We start from the raw sequence: 19,256 nt of genomic DNA, 5'->3' as shown, positions 1-19,256 counted from the left end.
TGTTGATGCCAGTTCATTGGATATATTCAAGAGGGAGTTAGATATGGCCTTTAGGGATATGGAGAGAAAGCAGGAAAGGGGTACTGAGGGAATGATCAGCCATGATCTTATTGAATGGTGGTGCAGGCTCGAAGGGCCAAATGGCCTACATCTGCACCTATTTTCTATGTTTCTATACCAAGTAAAGCTTCGTAAATGTTATAAATATCTATTTCCAAACAGGACTATTATTGATGAATAATTGTACTTTGTTGTTAAAGAGTTCAGGTGGTAACACCATTTAATCTGTGAACCAAATTGTAAAGATGAACACTAGTTATACATCTATTCCAATAAGTCATATGACTGAGTAAACTAGCAATTTGCATAGACATTGAATTCTTAAAGAATATAAATATATATTAAAGCAGAATTCAATGCATTTCAAAAGGCTTATAATCCAGGAATACTTACTGAATTTCAAGGAGGACTGTGTTGACAGTTCATGGAATTTTTGAATCCAACAACTCTGCATTGAGGCTTACTTAGTCTGCACTGACTAGATTAGATTGCACCACAAACAATGAACCTACATGAGAAGTGATCTCAACTGCCTGTAACTAGATTCCAAAGTGGGGATAGGTCATGAAGATTCCTTTTCATTCTTCTGCCAAGAACCAGTTTACTTTTGTGAATCCATGACTACTGAATCTTAAATATTTTCTCCACACTCATTTTAGTACTGAATTTCTAGTGTACTAGAATACAAGTATTAAAATCTAAAGATTAGATTTACAATTCTCGGTTCTAGCATAGAGAAAAATATACAATTTGAAACGTATGAGTGTATATACCCACTTGTGTATTTTACTACTATAAATAGAAACAAACTACAACAATAAATAGTTCATCCACATCTTACCTACACCATTCATTGTTTCTTTAAACAGAAGGGCTTTTAGCTATCTTGTAGCAGCTGTTTTGCACTTCAGCACGTATTGGGTTAATCCAATCTGCATTAGTATTTTAAACTTACAATACTACACTGAATTGTCAAAGATGCAAAAACATGAACTACCAAGGTGACTCCTAACAAAATGGATTATTACCATAATATTCAACACTCCCCAGCAAGAACGAACAAGTTTAAACCAGCAAAGGAGTTAAAACAGAAAATGCAGTCAATATCAGGTCAGGCAGCATCTGTGGAGGGGAAGCAGAGTCAACGTTTCGGGTCGATTACCTTTCGCAGACCCTTATGAAAGGAGTTGCAAATTTCAATAAATTACAGTAGCAAAATAAAGCTTTTTCTCATCCTCATGACAGCCCAAGCCACTTCACGTCCAATTAATTATTTTTGAAGTGTAATCACTATTACGTAGGCAAATGCAGCAACCAAATTATGCACAGCAGATTCCTGCAACTTTCATTTTTAATATTTGTTCTTGGGATGTGGATGATTCTGGCAAGGTCACATTTATTTCCCATCCACAGTTACCTTAAGATGGTGGTGGTGGGCCTTCTCTTGAATCTTTGCTGCTGATGCTCCCACGATGGTGTTCGGCAGCGATTGTAAAGATTTTGATCCAGCAAAAGTTAATGACGATATATGCCTAAATCAGGATGTTGTGTAACTTGAAGGTGATGGTGTTGCTATGATTTTACAACTCATCCTTCTTGTTGGTAGAAGTCACAGGGCATGGAGGTGCTGCCAAAAGAAGCACCGAGTTGCTGGAATGCATCCTGTACGACTGCAGCCACAGTATGCCGATGGTGGATATCAAGTCCAGTGGCAGGCAGAGTCAATTAAGCACTGCTCTGCCCTAGTTGGTGTTGATAGCAAAGTCCCACTGGGAGTCGAACCCAGGATTTCATGTTTACTCGACAGGCATTTTAACTAACTAAGCCACAGAACCAAAGCGTCTTCAGTGTTGCTGCAGCTGCACCTATCCAAGTAACTGGTGATTATTCCATCACACTCCTGACTTTTAGCCTTGTAATTGGTAGAGAGGCCCCAAGGGGTCAGGAGGCCAGTCACAAAGTATTAAAGCCTCTACCCTGCTCTTGTAGTGATGGTGTTGATATAGCTGGTTCATTGTAGCTACGTTGTTGATATGGCTGGTTCATTTAAGATTCTGTTCAGTGGTGGCTTCTGGCATGTGCGTGGGGGACTTATGATGCCACAAAGTCAGAAAATGTAGTGGCACTGTTTTCGCTGGTTATAGTCATTGCCCAACACTAGTGTTACCGGTCAGCTCAAGTGTGGATGTTGTCCAGGTGCTGCTGGAGGCTGATGGAGAACCTAATCTGATTTTATGTTGGCCAAGAAAGAAATGTTGCAGGAGAACCCATTGCTCTTCTTCATATAGTGCCATGTCTATAATGACAGATCTATAATGTCTAAATGGACACACAGATAGGATCTCCTGTTGTGAGCTGTGAGGAGGATGCTAAGAGGTTGGAGGGTGACTTGGACAAGTTAAGTGAGTGGGCAAATGCATGGCAGATGCAGTATAATGTGGATAAATGTGAGGTTATCCACTTTGCTGGCAAAAACAGGAAGGCAGATTATCTGAATGGTGACAGATTCAGAAAAGGGGAGGTTCAACGAGACCTGGGTGTCATGGTACATCAGTCATTGGAAGTTGGCAAGCAGGTACAGCAGGCAGTGAAGAAGGCAAATGGCATGTTGGCCTTCATACCTAGAGGATTTGAGTATAAGAGCAGGGAGGTCTTACTGCAGTTGTACAGGGCCTTGGTGAGGCCACACCTGGAATAGTGTGTTCAGTTTTGGTCTCCTAATCTGAGGAAGGATGTTCTTGCTATTGAGGGAGTGCAGCGAAGATTCACCAGACTGATTCTCAGGATGGCAGGACTGACATATGAGGAGAGACTGGATTGACTGGGCTTGTATTCACTGGAGTTAAGAATGAGAGCGGATCTCATAGAAACATACAAAATTCTGATGGGATTGGACAGGTTAGAGGCAGGAAGAATGTTCCCGATGCTGGGTAAGTCCAGAACTAGGGGTCACAGTCTAAGGATAAGGGGAAAGCCATTTAGGACCGAGATGAGGAGAAACTTCTTCACTCAGAGAGTTGTTAACCTGTGGAATTCTCTGCTGCAGAAAGTTGTTGAGGCCAGTTTGTTAGATATATTCAAAAGGAGTTAGATATGGCCCTTACGGCTAAAGGGATCAAGGGATATGGAGAGAAAGCAGGAAAGGGATACTGAGGGAATGATCAGCCATGATCTTATTGAATGGTGGTGCAGGCTCGAAGGGCCGAATGGCCTATTCCTGCACCTATTTTCTATGTTTCTATGTTTAACGTTTCATCCAGAAGATAGCACCGTACTCAGCAATGTATGAGGCTTGAACGAACACATTCCCATTCAGATGCGAGTGGGCCACCAACTAAGCCAAGTTGACACTACAGAAAAAGAAAACTGCTTTTCCCTGCTCAATAATTTTGATATTTCAGTTTCAAATAAAACGTCTTTACTTTAAAAAGAAACCTATGGTTTAATCCAGTGAGTCAGAAAATCACATGATCTTTTTCATGTCCTAGAATAATCGTATTTACGATCGAAAGTAAGAAACCTTATTTATGTACAAAACCAAAAGTAAACTTAACCCTGAATAGTCTGTTATTACTTAAGTACGAGATTTTTAATTTAAAAAAAACCTTTCTTTGGGTCAACTTATTGTAAAAATTAAGCCCATGTTCACGTGCCGATTGAAAACAACTAATCTCAAATGAAAAGATAATTAAAGATGTCTCAGCAGGTAAAGCGATTTGATGAAACAGGTGGATCTGCATCATTCTTACCGGTTGTCAGGGCCGCGCTGATGAGGAACAGCTGGCAAACCCCGGCACTGCCGCTCAACCCCAGAGCTCCAGGCGCCATCTTGCCGCCGCACTGCCTGCTGGATGCGACACACACGACTAAGAGGAAGAGAGAGCAGAAGGGGGGCTGTAGGAGGGAAAACTGCGTCATTTATAGACTTGTGATAACTCGCGTCGCGCCGCAACCTGACTAATGATCGGAATTGAGCGTTGATTGACAGAAAGTCGACGAATAGGAAATAAAAGCAAGCACCATAAGGCGGAACGAAAGGGCCGGGGGCCGTCCCGTTAATTTGATTGACAACGAAGCTAACCATTCAGAAGTGAGATTCCGCTTGGCTGGCCGCTGGATTAACCAATGAGGAGTGTGCTGGCATTTTTCTCTCTCGCACTCGCTGCCCTGGCGGGTGGGCCAATTAATTATCATCGAGCTCGGCTGCTCGCGAAGCGGTGAGGTTTCGCTCGGAAGCTCCTGATATTGGCGATGGCGTACGGAGCAACCAATGTAAACAGCGACTGAATAAATAAATAAATTCTGGTTCGGAATAAACTGAGAACGAAAACATGACTAATACGGGAGAGAAGCCCCCGCCCCACAGTTTTGAGATATTTCACTAATTATTACTGAGAGCTTTGTGCCGTTTGATGAGGCGTGACGTCAGGTTCGCCTGGCTCAGTTGCTCGCGGATCGGCGCAGCGAAACTTCCCGGGTGGTGGCCGCGCACCCGGGCCAGCCCAGCAAGCTGGCAGGCAGCAGCAGCAGCAGAGCACTGTCACTGCGACTCGCGGAGATTTACCTGTTTATTTTACTGCGGGCTTTTATTTTCTTTAAAAAAAAATCAACCACAACTTTAAAAAGTAAAACGGGAGAAAGAATTGAAAATCCAACTAGAGCAGGACCCGGGCAGAAGGGGGAAAATCCTGACTGACCTGAACCCCCGCCCCTACCCCCCCCCCCCCCCCCCCCACAACCCGGACTGAGAGAAAGTGGTGACACAGGGAGGCGAAGGCACGAAGCTCTCGGTGCATTTCAAACGGTCACGATCGGTATAAATTGTTAATGCTTTATATTTATGAGAACTAAAAATTACTGACAGCGGGGAAGCTGAAACCTGTGTGTTTTTTTCTCTCTCTCACACACACAACAGCGCCAGTGAGAAAAAGATTTGTAATGAACCTCTCGTGTGTTTAGGCAGAAAAGCCGAAGGAAGCAGTTGAAGTTGTTAGAAGATTTGTTGGTAAGATCAGCGTCTCCTCTCTAGTGCTTGGAAAGAAATAAAGCTACAAAACATCCCATCCAACCTCTCGATCTTATCTCTCCTGAGTAGTGAGAGCCGAGGAGACTCATCATCATCATCATGCTGCTGCCGCCGCCGTAGGGGCTCAATCAGTTTCGATGCGTTTTCCCTGTGGGCTTTTTGTCCCCTCTTTTAAGTTTTAAGAGAATGAAACAAAAAGATCTTTCGATCGCATGAGGAAAGCTAATAGACTTTTATTCGAGACGATCCTGTGAAGACGCATGGCGAAAACCAAAGAGAAACACGTTTGGAAGGAAATGTATGGCGATTTTCGTTCAGTGCCCGGAGAACGTATCGGCAGCGAGGAGGATCGCGACAAGCCCAACATCAAGTGAGTTTGAGCTCTTTTTTTTCCAGCGCATGTACTGGTTCATTTAAGGAGCTGTTTCCTAACAATTTAATCCACGGATGCAATCGGAGAGTGCAAATATTGTAAAATATTGTAAAATACGTAACAAACGCATTTAAAAAATGCTGCAACTACATAGCAAGTAGGTCCGCATCTTTTTATTTTTACTTTTATAAAAATATAAACGCATACAATATGTTTTGCCACGGGAATTTTCAATATTTTGCATTAACTTTTTCTTAATTGTTAATTACATTATTGTAAATCCTCGACATCTTCTTTATCAGGTTAGAGGACTCAGATATTGGCAGAGGAAGACCCGAGAGTTTTAATGTAATCGATTCTCAATGTTTAGGAGGTGGTGAGAAGGTGGGTCTTGTTCCTAATTATTTAACCATTTCACGCCGAAAGTACACAATAGGCCATCATAGGGAGATGCTGATAAAACATTCAAAGGTGAACTCCAAGCTGAATTGAAGGTGGTTGAAATAAGATATCAGCAGTTTCGTAATAATTTGTACTTGCATCGTAACGACGTAATTGACCGATTAACACAATTTTACAGTGCTTTGTTTTACTTAATCAAGTATATTATATTTTCTGCAGACTTCTAGCTCCTTGTCAATGTTTAACACGCAATGTTTGAAACCTCTCTATACAGTGGTAGATTAAATACAGATCGGGTTCGCGGATGTTTTGGCCTGATTTCTTGTGTTTCTTTTAAATTAAAGCCGTGCAGTAAAAGCAATGTAGTTTTGCAGTTCCGTAGCAGGTAATTTAATTCTTGAAATATTTATATTGAGATAATTTCTGGTTTCTCCTCTCCACTACTAGATGATACACTAAGATATTCACAACAATTTCCATTTATAAAGCCCCTTCAAGTAGAAAAACTCCCCAAAATATTGGAAGGGGTAACCAAAAAACTTCGAGGGGTGGGTGGGCAGAGAAGCGGAGGGGTTTCGGGCGGGAATTCCAGAACATTGAGCTTTGGCAGCTAAAGGCACAGCTGCTGGCGGTGAGGTGGGAGGGAATGCATAAGAGACCAGAGTCAAAGGAACAGGAAGTTTGGGGGTTCATGCTGGAGGAGGTGATATGGTTGTAAAGGGTCATGGGCACGGAGGGAAAAAAAGAGAATAAGAATTAAAAATTTGAGGCATACGGAAAAAAATAGATGCTGAGCTAAATAAGAGATATAAGAAGGGGTGACCAAAAAACTTGGTTAAAGAGTTGGATATTCAGGAGGGTCATAGAAACATAGAAACATAGAAAATAGGTGCAGGAGCAGGCCATTCAGCCCTTCTAGCCTGCACCGCCATTCAATGAGTTCATGGCTGAACATGAAACTTCAGTACCCCCTTCCTGCTTTCTCGCCATAACCCTTGATCCCCCGAGTAGTAAGGACTTCATCTAACTCCTTTTTGAATATATTTAGTGAATTGGCCTCAACTACTTTCTGTAGTAGAGAATTCCACAGGTTCACCACTCTCTGGGTGAAGAAGTTTCTCCTCATCTCGGTCCTAAATGGCTTACCCCTTATCCTCAGACTGTGACCCCTGGTTCTGGACTTCCCCAACATTGGGAACATTCTTCCTGCATCTAATCTGTCTAAACCCGTCAGAATTTAAACGTTTCTATGAGGTCCCCTCTCATTCTTCTGAACTCCAGTGAATACAAGCCCAGTTGATCCAGTCTTTCTTGATAGGTCAGTCCCGCCATCCCGGGAATCAGTCTGGTGAATCTTCGCTGCACTCCCTCAATAGCAAGAATGTCCTTCCTCAAGTTAGGAGACCAAAACTGTACACAATATTCCAGGTGTGGCCTCACCAAGGCCCTGTACAACTGTAGCAACACCTCCCTGCCCCTGTATTCAAATCCCCTCGCTATGAAGGCCAACATGCCATTTGCTTTCTTAACCACCTGCTGTACCTGCATGCTAACCTTCAATGACTGATGTACCATGACACCCAGGTCTCGTTGCACCTTCCCTTTTCCTAATCTGTCACCATTCAGATAATAGTCTGTCTCTCTGTTTTTACCACCAAAGTGGATAACCTCACATTTATCCACATTATACTTCATCTGCCATGCATTTGCCCACTCACCTAACCTATCCAAGTCACTCTGCAGCCTAATAGCATCCTCCTCGCAGCTCACACTGCCACCCAACTTAGTGTCATCCGCAAATTTGGAGATACTGCATTTAATCCCCTCGTCTAAATCATTAATGTACAATGTAAACAGCTGGGGCCCCAGCACAGAACCTTGCGGCACCCCACTAGTCACTGCCTGCCATTCTGAAAAGTACCCGTTTACTCCTACTCTTTGCTTCCTGTCTGACAACCAGTTCTCAATCCACGTCAGCACACTACCCCCAATCCCATGTGCTTTAACTTTGCACATTAATCTCTTGTGTGGGACCTTGTCGAAAGCCTTCTGAAAGTCCAAATATACCACATCAACTGGTTCTCCTTTGTCCACTTTACTGGAAACATCCTCAAAAAATTCCAGAAGATTTGTCAAGCATGATTTCCCTTTCACAAATCCATGCTGACTTGGACCTATCATGTCACCATTTTCCAGATGCACTGCTAATAATTGATTCCATCATTTTACCCACTACTGAGGTCAGGCTGACCGGTCTATAATTCCCTGTTTTCTCTCTCCCTCCTTTTTTAAAAAGTGGGGTTACATTGGCTACCCTCCACTCCATAGGAACTGATCCAGAGTCAATGGAATGTTGGAAAATGACTGTCAATGCATCCGCTATTTCCAAGGCCACCTCCTTAAGTACTCTGGGATGCAGTCCATCAGGCCCTGGGGATTTATCGGCCTTCAATCCCATCAATTTCCCCAACACAATTTCCCGACTAAGAAAGATTTCCCTCAGTTCCCCCTCCTTACTAGACCCTCTGACCCCTTTTATATCCAGAAGGTTGTTTGTATCCTCCTTAGTGAATACCGAACCAAAGTACTTGTTCAATTGGTTTGCCATTTCTTTGTTCCCCGTTATGACTTCCCCTGATTCTGACTGCAGGGGACCTACGTTTGTCTTTACTAACCTTTTTCTCTTTACATACCTATAGAAACTTTTGCAATCCGCCTTAATGTTCCCTGCAAGCTTCTTCTCGTACTCCATTTTCCCTGCCCTAATCAAACCCTTTGTCCTCCTCTGCTGAGTTCTAAATTTCTCCCAGTCCCCAGGTTCGCTGCTATTTCTGGCCAATTTGTATGCCACTTCCTTGGCTTTAATACTATCCCTGATTTCCCTAGATAGCCACGGTTGAGCCACCTTCCCTTTTTTATTTTTACGCCAGACAGGAATGTACAATTGTTGTAATTCATCCATGCGGTCTCTAAATGTCTGCCATTGCCCATCCACAGTCAACCTCCTAAGTATCATTCGCCAATCTATCCTAGCCAATTCACGCCTCATACCTTCAAAGTTACCCTTCTTTAAGTTCTGGACCATGGTCTCTGAATTTACTGTTTCATTCTCCATCCTAATGCAGAATTCCACCATATTATGGTCACTCTTCCCCAAGGGGCCTCGCCCAATGAGATTGCTAATTAATCCTCTCTCATTACACAACACCCAGTCTAAGATGGCCTCCCCCCCTAGTTGGTTCCTCAACATATTGGTCTAGAAAACCATCCCTTATGCACTCCAGGAAATCCTCCTCCACCGTATTGCTTTCAGTTTGGCTAGCCCAATCTATGTGCATATTAAAGTCACCCATTATAACTGCTACACCTTTATTGCATGCACCCCTAATTTCCTGTTTGATGCCCTCCCCAACATCCCTATTACTGTTTGGAGGTCTGTACACAACTCCTACTAACGTTTTTTGCCCTTTGGTGTTCTGCAGCTCTACCCATATAGATTCCACATCATCCAAGCTAATGTCTTTCCTAACTATTGCATTAATCTCCTCTTTAACCAACAATGCTACCCCACCTCCTTTTCCTTTTATTCTATCCTTCCTGAATGTTGAATACCCCTGAATGTTGAGTTCCCAGCCCTGATCATCCTGGAGCCACGTCTCCGTAATCCCAATCACATCATATTTATTAACATCTATTTGCACAATTAATTCATCCACCTTATTGCGGATACTCTTTGCATTAAGACACAAAGCCTTCAGGCTTATTTTTTTAACACCCTTTGTCCTTTTAGAATTTTGCTGTACAGTGGCCCTTTTTGTTCTTTGCCTTGGGTTTCTCCGCCCTCCACTTTTCCTCATCTCCTTTCTGTCTTTTGCTTTTGCCTCCTTTTTGTTTCCCTCTGTCTCCCTGCATTGGTTCCCATCCCCCTGCCATATTAGTTTAAATCCTCCCCAACAGCACTAGCAAACACTCCCCCTAGGACATTGGTTCCGGTCCTGCCCAGGTGCAGACTGTCCGGTTTGTACTGGTCCCACCTCCCCCAGAACCGGTCCCAATGCCCCAGGAATTTGAATCCCTCCCTGCTGCACCTCTGCTCAAGCCACGTATTCATCTGCGCTATCCTGCGATTCCTACTCTGACTATCACGTGGCACTGGTAGCAATCCCGAGATTACTACTTTTCAGGTCCTACTTTTTAATTTAGCTCCTAGCTCCTTTAATTCGTTTCGTAGGACCTCATCCCTTTTTTTACCTATGTCGTTGGTACCAATGTGCACCACGACAACTGGCTGTTCTCCCTCCCATTTCAGAATGTCCTGCACCCGCTCCGAGACATCCTTGACCCTTGCACCAGGGAGGCAACATACCATCCTGGAGTCTCGGTCGCGGCCGCAGAAACGCCTATCTATTCCCCTGACCATTGAATCCCCTATCACTATTGCTGTCCCACTCTTTTTCTTGCCCTCCTGTGCAGCAGAGCCAGCCACGGTTCCATTATCTTGGCTGCTGCTGCCCTCCCCTGATGAGTCATCCCCCTCAACAGTACTCAAAACAGTGTATCTGTTTTGCAGGGGGGATGACCACAGGGGACCCCTGAACTACCTTCCTTGCACTACTCTTCCTGCTGGTCTTCCATTCCCTAGCTGGCTGTGGACCCTTTCCCTGCGGTAAGACCAACTCACTACACGTGATACTCACGTCATTCTCAGCATCGTGGATGCTCCAGAGTGAATCCACCCTCAGCTCCAACTCCGCAACGCGGTCCGTCAGGAGCTGGAGGCGGATACACTTCCCGCACACGTAGTCGTCAGGGACACCGGAAGTGTCCCTGAGTTCCCACATGGTACAGGAGGAGCATAACACCCGACCGAGCTCTCCTGCCATGACTTAACCCTTAGATACACTTAAATTGGCAACAACAATGTTAAAAGTTACTGACTAATATAAGAAGAAAAAGAAAAACTACTCACCAATCACCAGCCAATCACTTACCCCCTAGGCTGTGACGTCACCTTTGTTTCTTTCTTTGCCTTCTCCCTGTAGCTGCACCGGTACGCCTCTCGCCGACCCCGGACTCGCGCTGCTCCGAGCTCCCGCCTCCTCGACTGACTGCTCGAACTGTTCGACTCCCGCTGGCCTTTATAGGCCTTTCGCCGACCCCGGACTCGCGCTGCTCCGAGCTCCCGCCTCCTCAAGGGGGAGGCAGAGAAGCAGAGCGGTTTAGGGAGGGAATTCCAGAACTGTGAGCCTTGGCAGCTAAAGGCACTGCTGCTGGCGGTGAGGTGGGAGGGAATGCATAAGAGACTAGAGTCAAAGGAACAGAGAGTTTGGGGGAGGGGGAGGGGGGGGTGTGGTTCATGCTGGTGGAGGTTACAGGGTTAAAGACATTACAATAGTGACTACACTTCAAAAAGTACTTCATTAGCTGAAAATTGCTTTGAGACATCCGGTGGTCATGAAAGGCACTATATAAATGTAAGTCTTTCTTTTTAAGGAGGGTCATGGGCATGGAGGGACTTAAACAGAAGGATGAGAATTTAAAATTTGAGGTCTTGGGAGACCGGGAGCTAAGCTCAGCAATAATAGGGTGAGTGGGACTAGGTGTGGGATAGGATATGGACAGCCAAATTTTGGATGAGCTGAAGTTTATAGAGGATAGTGAATGGGAAGCCTGCCATCAGAAAATTGTAGTTGAGTCTGAAAGTAAAGATGGCACATGAAGATTTCAGCCGCAGATGGACTGAGGTAGGAGTGGAGGTGGGCAGTGTTATGGAGGTGGCAATAGGTGGTCTTTGTGAAGGAGAGGATATGGGATTGGCAGCTCCGCTCAGAAGCTGAGAACAATCTGGTACAGCCTGATACGGTGGCAGTCTGAGTCTGCAGAGGTGGTGGAGGGATCAGGAATGGTAGTGGAGAGTTAAAGTTAGGTGTCTTATGGGAGCTGACTCCATATTTATGGATGATGTCACCACATGACAGTGTAGATGAAGAAAAGGAGTAGGCCAAGGATTGATTCTTGAGGGACTCTCAAGCAATGTTCCCATTAATTTTTTTTCATGTGCAGTCCGTTTAACTGGCTGCACAGCCCATTCAAATTTTTGCACATGCACGGTTATTTTCATTGAAAAGCCAGTGAGCGGCCTGCGCGGGACCTCCAGACCATTGCACGGCCACACAGCTTAGGAATGTTGCTCTCAAGTGATTAGGAAGAGATGCCATTGATAGAGGTGCTCTGGTTATGATTGGATAGGTAAGACTGAAACCAGGTGAAGGCAGAATTGAATAAATGAAGAAAGACAATTGAGGAGGGTATGGTGGTCAACAATGCCAAAACTGCAGAGAGTTTAAAGAGGATGAAAAGGTATTCAACACAGTCAGTCACAACGAATGTTGTTTCTGACTTTGGTTAGGCCTATTGTGGTACTGTAAGTGGGGGTTGGAGGTAGGAAACCTAATTAGAGAGATTCACAGTGAGAGTTGCAGGACAGATGGGCATGGATCTTAGATGCTAAAGTCTTTGGATAGGAAAGAGAGGTCGGAGATGGGACAGGAATTTTAATGACAGATGGGTCAAGGGTGGTTATTTTGAGGAAGGGGTGATGATAATGGTTTTGAAAGGGGGTGGAATAGGTCATGAGGAACTATTTACAATATGAGCTAGCATTGGGGACAGGAAAGTAAGTTGTATGTTCAGTTTTGTGGGAATGGGATTGAGGGAGCAGGAGGTGTGTGTCATGGATGAGATGAACTCAGAGGGAATAGGGGAGATTGGGGAGAAGCTGGAGAAAGATCACAGGGTTCAGGGCTGGGAGGAGGATTGGCTTGCTGGGCAAGGGGTAAGGGAGGAAGCAGCACAGGCAGCTGAATAGATAGTCTCTATCTTTATGATAAAGAAATGCTTGAGCTCGTTGCAATTGTTTTTTTTTAAAGAGGTAAGGGGGCAGAGGAGAGGTGGGATTAAGGAGGCAGTTTCTAGTGGAAAAAGGATTGCCAAGGGTTATATTTACTCCAGGATGATCCTTGATTAGGGGGCGATTTTTGGCAGAGGAGAGTAAGGTCCTGTACGGATTGATGTGGTGCAGCCAGACGTGGTGATGGGTGACTAAACCAGTTATGCACCAGATACGCTCATCTGTGTTTCTTTGGACTTGAAGAAGTAAAGATGGGGGCTGTACCAGGGGAACAATTGGGATGGGAGACCTTGATGGTTGTGCTGGAATGAGTTCATCAAAGGTGGAAGTGAGGAAGTGATTGAGCAAATCAACAGTTGTCGAAGTATTGTGGTGAATGGAGGGCCAAAGGCTCGGCAGCTGGAAGTTTGAAAATGCAGTTGTTCGTGACTTAGAAGAGGCAGAATGAAGGACATAAGGGAATGTTGGTGGTGACAGCTACAAGTGTTCAGTGATTACCTTGTCGGTGATTGAGACTATGGTGTAGAGAGGCCACAAGAGATGGAGATGTAGAGGTAGGAGAGTTTAGATATAGGAAAAGATTTGGAGAGGGTGATAAATTAAAATGAGAGGGGAGGAGGTGGGGGGAAGGTGAGCTGAGATAGTGTTTGAAATCACTGAGAATGAGGTGTTGGTTGCTCAGTGCAGAGGCTGAGGAGGACTGGAGGGAGGATTTAGAAGTTAAACTTTATTCAGTCAAATCATTTCAACTGCAAAAGGTACTATGTCTAAGTAATTTTCTTAAATTTACTGTGCTGGTATACTAACCGGGAAGGTTACTGTGTGGCATTTTAAAATACTCCTCATCATCATAGGCGGTCCCTCGTATCGAGGATGACTTGCTTCCATGCCAAAAAGGGATGGGTTCGCAGGTGTTTCAATGAAGGACCTAATATTCCAAGTCCCAAACTACATGTTGAAGTGTGAAAGATGCCTGTTCGTGGACTTTTTTAATATGTGGTGGCCGTTGCACACCAGCTACCATACGGGCTTGACCGAGCTAGGTCTTGGTTCAGTGGCAAGGATTAACCAAAATGACTGGAGGTCAGCTGTGCTGTATTTATGAAAATACTATTCATAAGATCACATCTCTTTGCTGAATATACTAGCTGAAGAGAATTGTGTATATTTTTTATTGGAGGACTTATAGCTTTCATAATTGTGCCAGTACTTAAGACTGATCAATATGAAAGTTTGATGCTCTCGTAATTTATATTTTTATAGCAATCAGTTTTAAACAAATTTATAATTATTGTAGAAAGCATCTTAATATCAGGAATATTTTGCTTTCAATGACTAGGTTATTGAACAGTTTTTTAAATCAAAAAGTAAAAACAGGAAAAACACAGCTGTTCCATATTTGAGAAAATTCATGTAAATAATTAGACTTTTCTTAAATATTATTTAAATACATAGGGTTGGTTATAAACTATAATAGAAGGAGACTTTGAATACTTTGGGTTATACAATTTGAAGTTACAGTATTTGAAATAATCTGTTGTAATTAGAAGCTAAACCAAGTTTCTACCAAGGCCAATAACAAGATTTTAGCATAAAACATAGACCTTTGGTTCATCATAGTCAGTTTGAAATATTTAATTTTGAAGCATTATTCATTTTAATCTACACAAGGGAATCAATAAACACATATATGCATACATTTCAGATTTGAGGATTTTGCAACTCACTGAATTCTCAAGTGAAGCAATCAATTCATTAAGCTAACACCCCAATAAACTAGTGTGCAGAGTACTAAAAGATTTTCAGTAGATAGAATTCTTAATTTCTATATTGTAGGTAGGAAAAAATTGCAATTAACATTTAATTTTGAAGGTAAAAGACTGAATTATGACAATAGTTTACCTCCATCAAACTTAAATTCTGCCCAGTGATATTACTAATAGTTTGTCAGACTGGAGCTTACTTGTAGATTTTACTGGAATTTGAATAGGGCACACTGGAGGTGTAGTCAGTAGCTGATGTACCTTGTAATTATGCTGTTTTATCAGAATGTGTGCTAAGTCTATTATGAAGGTTTGTGAGTCTTTTTTCATGGTGCATGAAATGAACTGAACTGTTGGCCTTTTCTTATCTTGCATAGATAAAAACACACACAGACATTTTTACTACATCTATCAGCTGTACATTGGTACAATTTTGAGAGCAGATCCAGTGGACAGCACTGAATAATGCTGCCCTGGTCACTCCAGTCTTAAATCAAAAATGGATCTTTCTGTATGCATATTTAAATGAATATGCAGAACTCTTAGCACCAGCCAGTAAAGTGATTAATGTGTGGAAACAATAGATGAGACTGTTGGCTCTTTTCAAACATTAAACACTCAAAGGCTGTCTAGTGGACCAATTGGATGTTCTTTCCCCTCCTTTTTAACCAATTTTCTCCTTTTTTGTTTTGCTTCTCTTATGTGTTAACTCTGTGCTGAGTTACATGTCTATGGACGTTGGTCATCCTTCGGTGTCTTACCTGTGGCTGTTATTCATATGTGAGACTTTGCAGTGAGTTTTGGCAAGCTACTTGATCATGGTGAGAATCATAGAAAGCTCAAGCCATGCCTCACCCCAACAACTACAGGCAAATAATTCCATCAGGGACACTGCATAGTGATTAAGATTGAGAATACAAACTATATTTTCTTCTTACCAGCTATCACAGCTAACATCAGCTAACTCACCACAGGTTACAGACTGAATCAAGAACAATTCTGGTCTGTATCTCAACCACTCTCCGGATAAACTCACTTCAGTCATCAGAGAGCGTAGTCAGAGTTCTTTTTATACCTTTATACCAAGAATATGCAGAAAACAAGCACAGGCAACGGAAAGAGCGTGCGGCAAACTAGACTCCCACCCACCCTTTCCTCCAATGACTGTCTGTCCCACTTGTGACAGAGATAGGTTCCCATATTGGACTGTTCAGTCATCTGAGAACTCACTTTTAGAATGGAAGCAAGTCTTCCTCGATTTCGTGGGACTGCTGATATACCTTGATTGTAAAGTCAAAAAAAGTTGATTAAAAGATATGGTGCAACTAAAGCAGAAGAGTTTGCAAGTACTTTATGGAGGTGGTCCTAATGTCAAATGTTGGACTGTTGTTCTGCAGTTATGCAGCAGAATTATTGTCAATGTGAAGTGGAAATTACTTTACGTGATGCAAAATGTGCAGTATTATGGCACTATTTAAAAACTACCTTGTTTCTGCAGAAAGTAGTCATTTTATAAAATCCTTTAGGGAAAACCATGTAAATAGCTACAAAATTTTGTGCCACTTCCAAAAACAGTGCTTCCAAAATTAACTTCAGTGAAAGGAAATTGAAACAACGTTTTTCTGTTTAAAAAATCATTTCGTTCATATCTGTCAAATATGAGGGGAAAATTAAAGAAATCATCTGTTAGTAAAATTTTATATCACAACTTTTTTTAAAGCACAGGCTTCCTGATGCTTACTCTACTTACTGATGCTTACGTGCTTACTTAGCCAGTAGCTAAGCCATACGGACCTGCATGGTTCCAGATTAAAGTGCTGAATTAGCTGATCTCAGTCAGGGTAGCAATAGGACATTACAATTGGCGTCACCACTCCTGATTTAGGAGGAGAAATGTTCATGTGTCTATGGTCTTGGGTAGATATCTAACCATTGTTAGTAATGGAGATTCAGGGAAATGTGGCCAACCACAGAAACTGTCTTGCTGTTAGTTAGTGATTCCTGCTGGAAGTGCATATGTGCACACTGGATAAGGACAGATTGGGCTTGGCTGTGATGCCCCCATCAATGAATAGCCTGTCAATATTCACTGTCAGGGCTCATAAATAATGGTGAGTTGGGTACGGTATCAGAGGATAATCAGTACCCATTGATTCGTACCCCAGGAAGAATACCTTGGGGGAAGAAAAAAAAAAGGAACACAAATTATAAACTCAACAGACATTCCAGTTATAAGCATATTGGGTAAAACTCATGATTATTATTCTGAATAGGCCTTTAACCATTTTGCTAATAACTAGCTCATGTATTCTTCAAAATGCCCACATCGTGGTTCATTGACATTAAATATCTCAATTTCATGAGGTAATGTGGCGGCTGAGTCTTGCAGTTTCCTTGGAAATCTCTACATTGGCGGTGTAAAGCCCTGCTAAGAAATTCTTTGCGCTTTATGGATACCTTAAACCTTTGCCACTGCAAGTGTGCATTTATATTTAATACAAATCTCATGTTATAGCTGCCTGATAGCGGTGTGTTACCAAAAGTGGGTCAATTGATTTTTACCACGATTTTCATTGACTGGTTTGTGGTATGCATATTTTTCTTAAAATTTCGACTCGACATAGAAGTAAAAACTATTCCAATCCGCAATGTAGTTATTCAAACAACCATAATGAGAAGGGCGAGGTGTTATTCACAACAGAGCACCTTCGACGTGATTAATGTTTATTTTCAACAGTGCTGTATTAGTAATATGTAAAATTATTTTAGATAGATTTTTAAGTATTGCCATTAATCGCGATTCTGAGAAAGGTATCCAGCTACGGGGGGGGAAATCTTCCTTAGTAGAACAACACGATATTAAAAATGTAATCTTCCGTGTTAAAATTTAATCATGGATCGTAAAGGGTTAAAATCCAGTTTCCTGTATACCGGGTGAAACAGTCTGCACGCAGTGCACGAGTCTACCAGATACAGTGTGCCTCAGAAATGTATATTTTGTGTGCTGTATTAGGATGGTTGCTATTTCTGTCCGACAGACTGCATATTGTTTAAAATGTTCATTCAACAGTTACTGTAAACTTTGCACACAAAATTGTTCACACGGAGATGGTGTGTGGGAACTATCGTGTGTAACAGCAAGGCGCAAGACCTTACAAAACAAAGCAGTTAGCAGGAAAAAAAGACACGCCGCTTTTTATGTATTTTATGTGGTTGATATCGAATCAGTTTCTGCGTTTTAATGTTCACCAGTTAATGTAGCGATCGAGTCTGGCACACTGGTGGCCGCATTAGTAGGAACATTAGCATTTTAATCTTGCACGGTTGCTTTAGCTCCCACTCACCATGTGCGCCTCCATTTATATGGTTGTTACTGCCAATCTCAAACATGGGTCGTCACGGTCACCACATTGGCAGTGTAAAGCCCTGCTAAGAAATTCTTTGTGCTTTGTGGATACCTTAAACCTTTGATGGTAGTCGTCAACCTACTGCTGAATGAAACCTTTTTATTTCGAGAATCTAGACCTTACCGAACAGAGCAAGTTGTGCACCATCATCACATGGTCAAATTGCTGGTTAAATAATTGTTTTCCTCCCACACAGTAATGTGTTCGAACCGTCCCCACTGCCCCAGTTTCTACCTATTACGTTTCGTAAGCAATCCGGAAAGGTTTGCTTTAGGTGCATTTATTGATCCTCCCGCTGAACGCGTCTAAAAATATCGGTGTCACTTTGCTTTGCCAGTAATGCCGCCAGTCTTCTGCAAAAACGGCATCTGAATAAGCAGATGAAACACAGAATGTTGTGTGCCGTACCAATAGCACCTGGATTGACGACAGTCATTCTTGGATAAAGCAGTCTATTGCAATGTTAAACCCACAGTTTAGAATTCAAGTAACCGTCACAGTGATGTCCATAATTTTTGAACAATAACACACTGTTACCAAATGGTTAATATTTCTTAGGCTTTACATTGTGCTGTACCATCTTTGCTAGCAGTCATGTGAGTCTCACACACAGGAAGGTCACACAAGAAGCACCAGGGAGCTTTCGACCCCTTGTGAGCCGTGCACTTGTAGGCAGTGGCAAACACTTTAAAGCTGTATAAAAACGCTTTAGAAACAAAATTACTATTATATGCAGCGCACAGGGTATTAATTTTAACTTAAAAAAATGTTACCTTCAACGATTTGTTTTATAGTGATCTAGACTTCTATGGGATTTCTGAAAGATATGCTGGGAAGTGTTTTATGCTGGTGGAGTAGGGTCAAGGTTTTGAAAGTATTGTGAAATAGAACTTTGCAGGATTACATTGTGCTGTCGCAAGCTTGGTAGAGTTTTTAAAAATTAATTTCCTATCGTTCACTTCTGTCGTTTGGTAAATAAAAAGGCCTATGTAGTTAAAATATAATTACCAATCAATAGGGGCGATCTGCCCATCCAGGGTTTGAAATTCAGCTTTCCGGCATTTGGACTGTATTTTGATTTGACTATGACTCAGAACATAATTTCACTCCGATTGATATTTAAAGAAGTGGATGGACCTTTGTTGAACTTTGTCAACGGGACTAATAGCAGAAATACTCTGGTGGACTTTACACACATATCTGTACAATAAACTATGGATGTACCGAACATTTGTGAATCGTTTTATTTAAATTAATAGTTTATTTGGATGAAAAATGTGCTTTGATTTTGACCCGATGCCTTAGTAATACTGCG

The 19,256-nt window shown here is 42.4% G+C and overlaps 2 protein-coding genes across 8 annotated transcripts in view; one reads left to right on the top strand and one right to left on the bottom strand.

The window, feature by feature from the left end:
• Window positions 1-3,946, bottom strand: part of atp6ap2 (ATPase H+ transporting accessory protein 2) — a 52,086-nt gene extending 48,140 nt beyond the window's left edge. Inside the window, exon 1 of the mRNA XM_070893435.1 lies at window positions 3,810-3,946. Coding sequence (XP_070749536.1) covers window positions 3,810-3,888 — 79 coding nt within the window. The 5' untranslated portion in view covers window positions 3,889-3,946. The remainder of the gene's footprint in view (window positions 1-3,809) is intronic.
• A 290-nt stretch (window positions 3,947-4,236) lies between these two features.
• bcor (BCL6 corepressor) overlaps window positions 4,237-19,256 on the top strand; it is a 344,096-nt gene continuing 329,076 nt past the window's right edge. For 3 of the 7 annotated variants that reach the window (XM_070893430.1, XM_070893429.1, XM_070893424.1), the window contains exons 1-2: window positions 4,347-5,456; window positions 5,762-5,843. In XM_070893430.1, the coding sequence (XP_070749531.1) occupies window positions 5,347-5,456; window positions 5,762-5,843 (192 nt within the window). In that variant the 5' untranslated portion in view covers window positions 4,347-5,346. The other 4 variants (XM_070893427.1, XM_070893425.1, XM_070893426.1 and 1 more) reach the window with 4 other exon arrangements.

This window comes from Pristiophorus japonicus, chromosome 11 (assembly GCF_044704955.1).
Source record: "Pristiophorus japonicus isolate sPriJap1 chromosome 11, sPriJap1.hap1, whole genome shotgun sequence".
Classification (NCBI taxonomy): domain Eukaryota; kingdom Metazoa; phylum Chordata; class Chondrichthyes; family Pristiophoridae; genus Pristiophorus; species Pristiophorus japonicus.
This window is presented reverse-complemented; position numbering and strand designations above follow the sequence as displayed.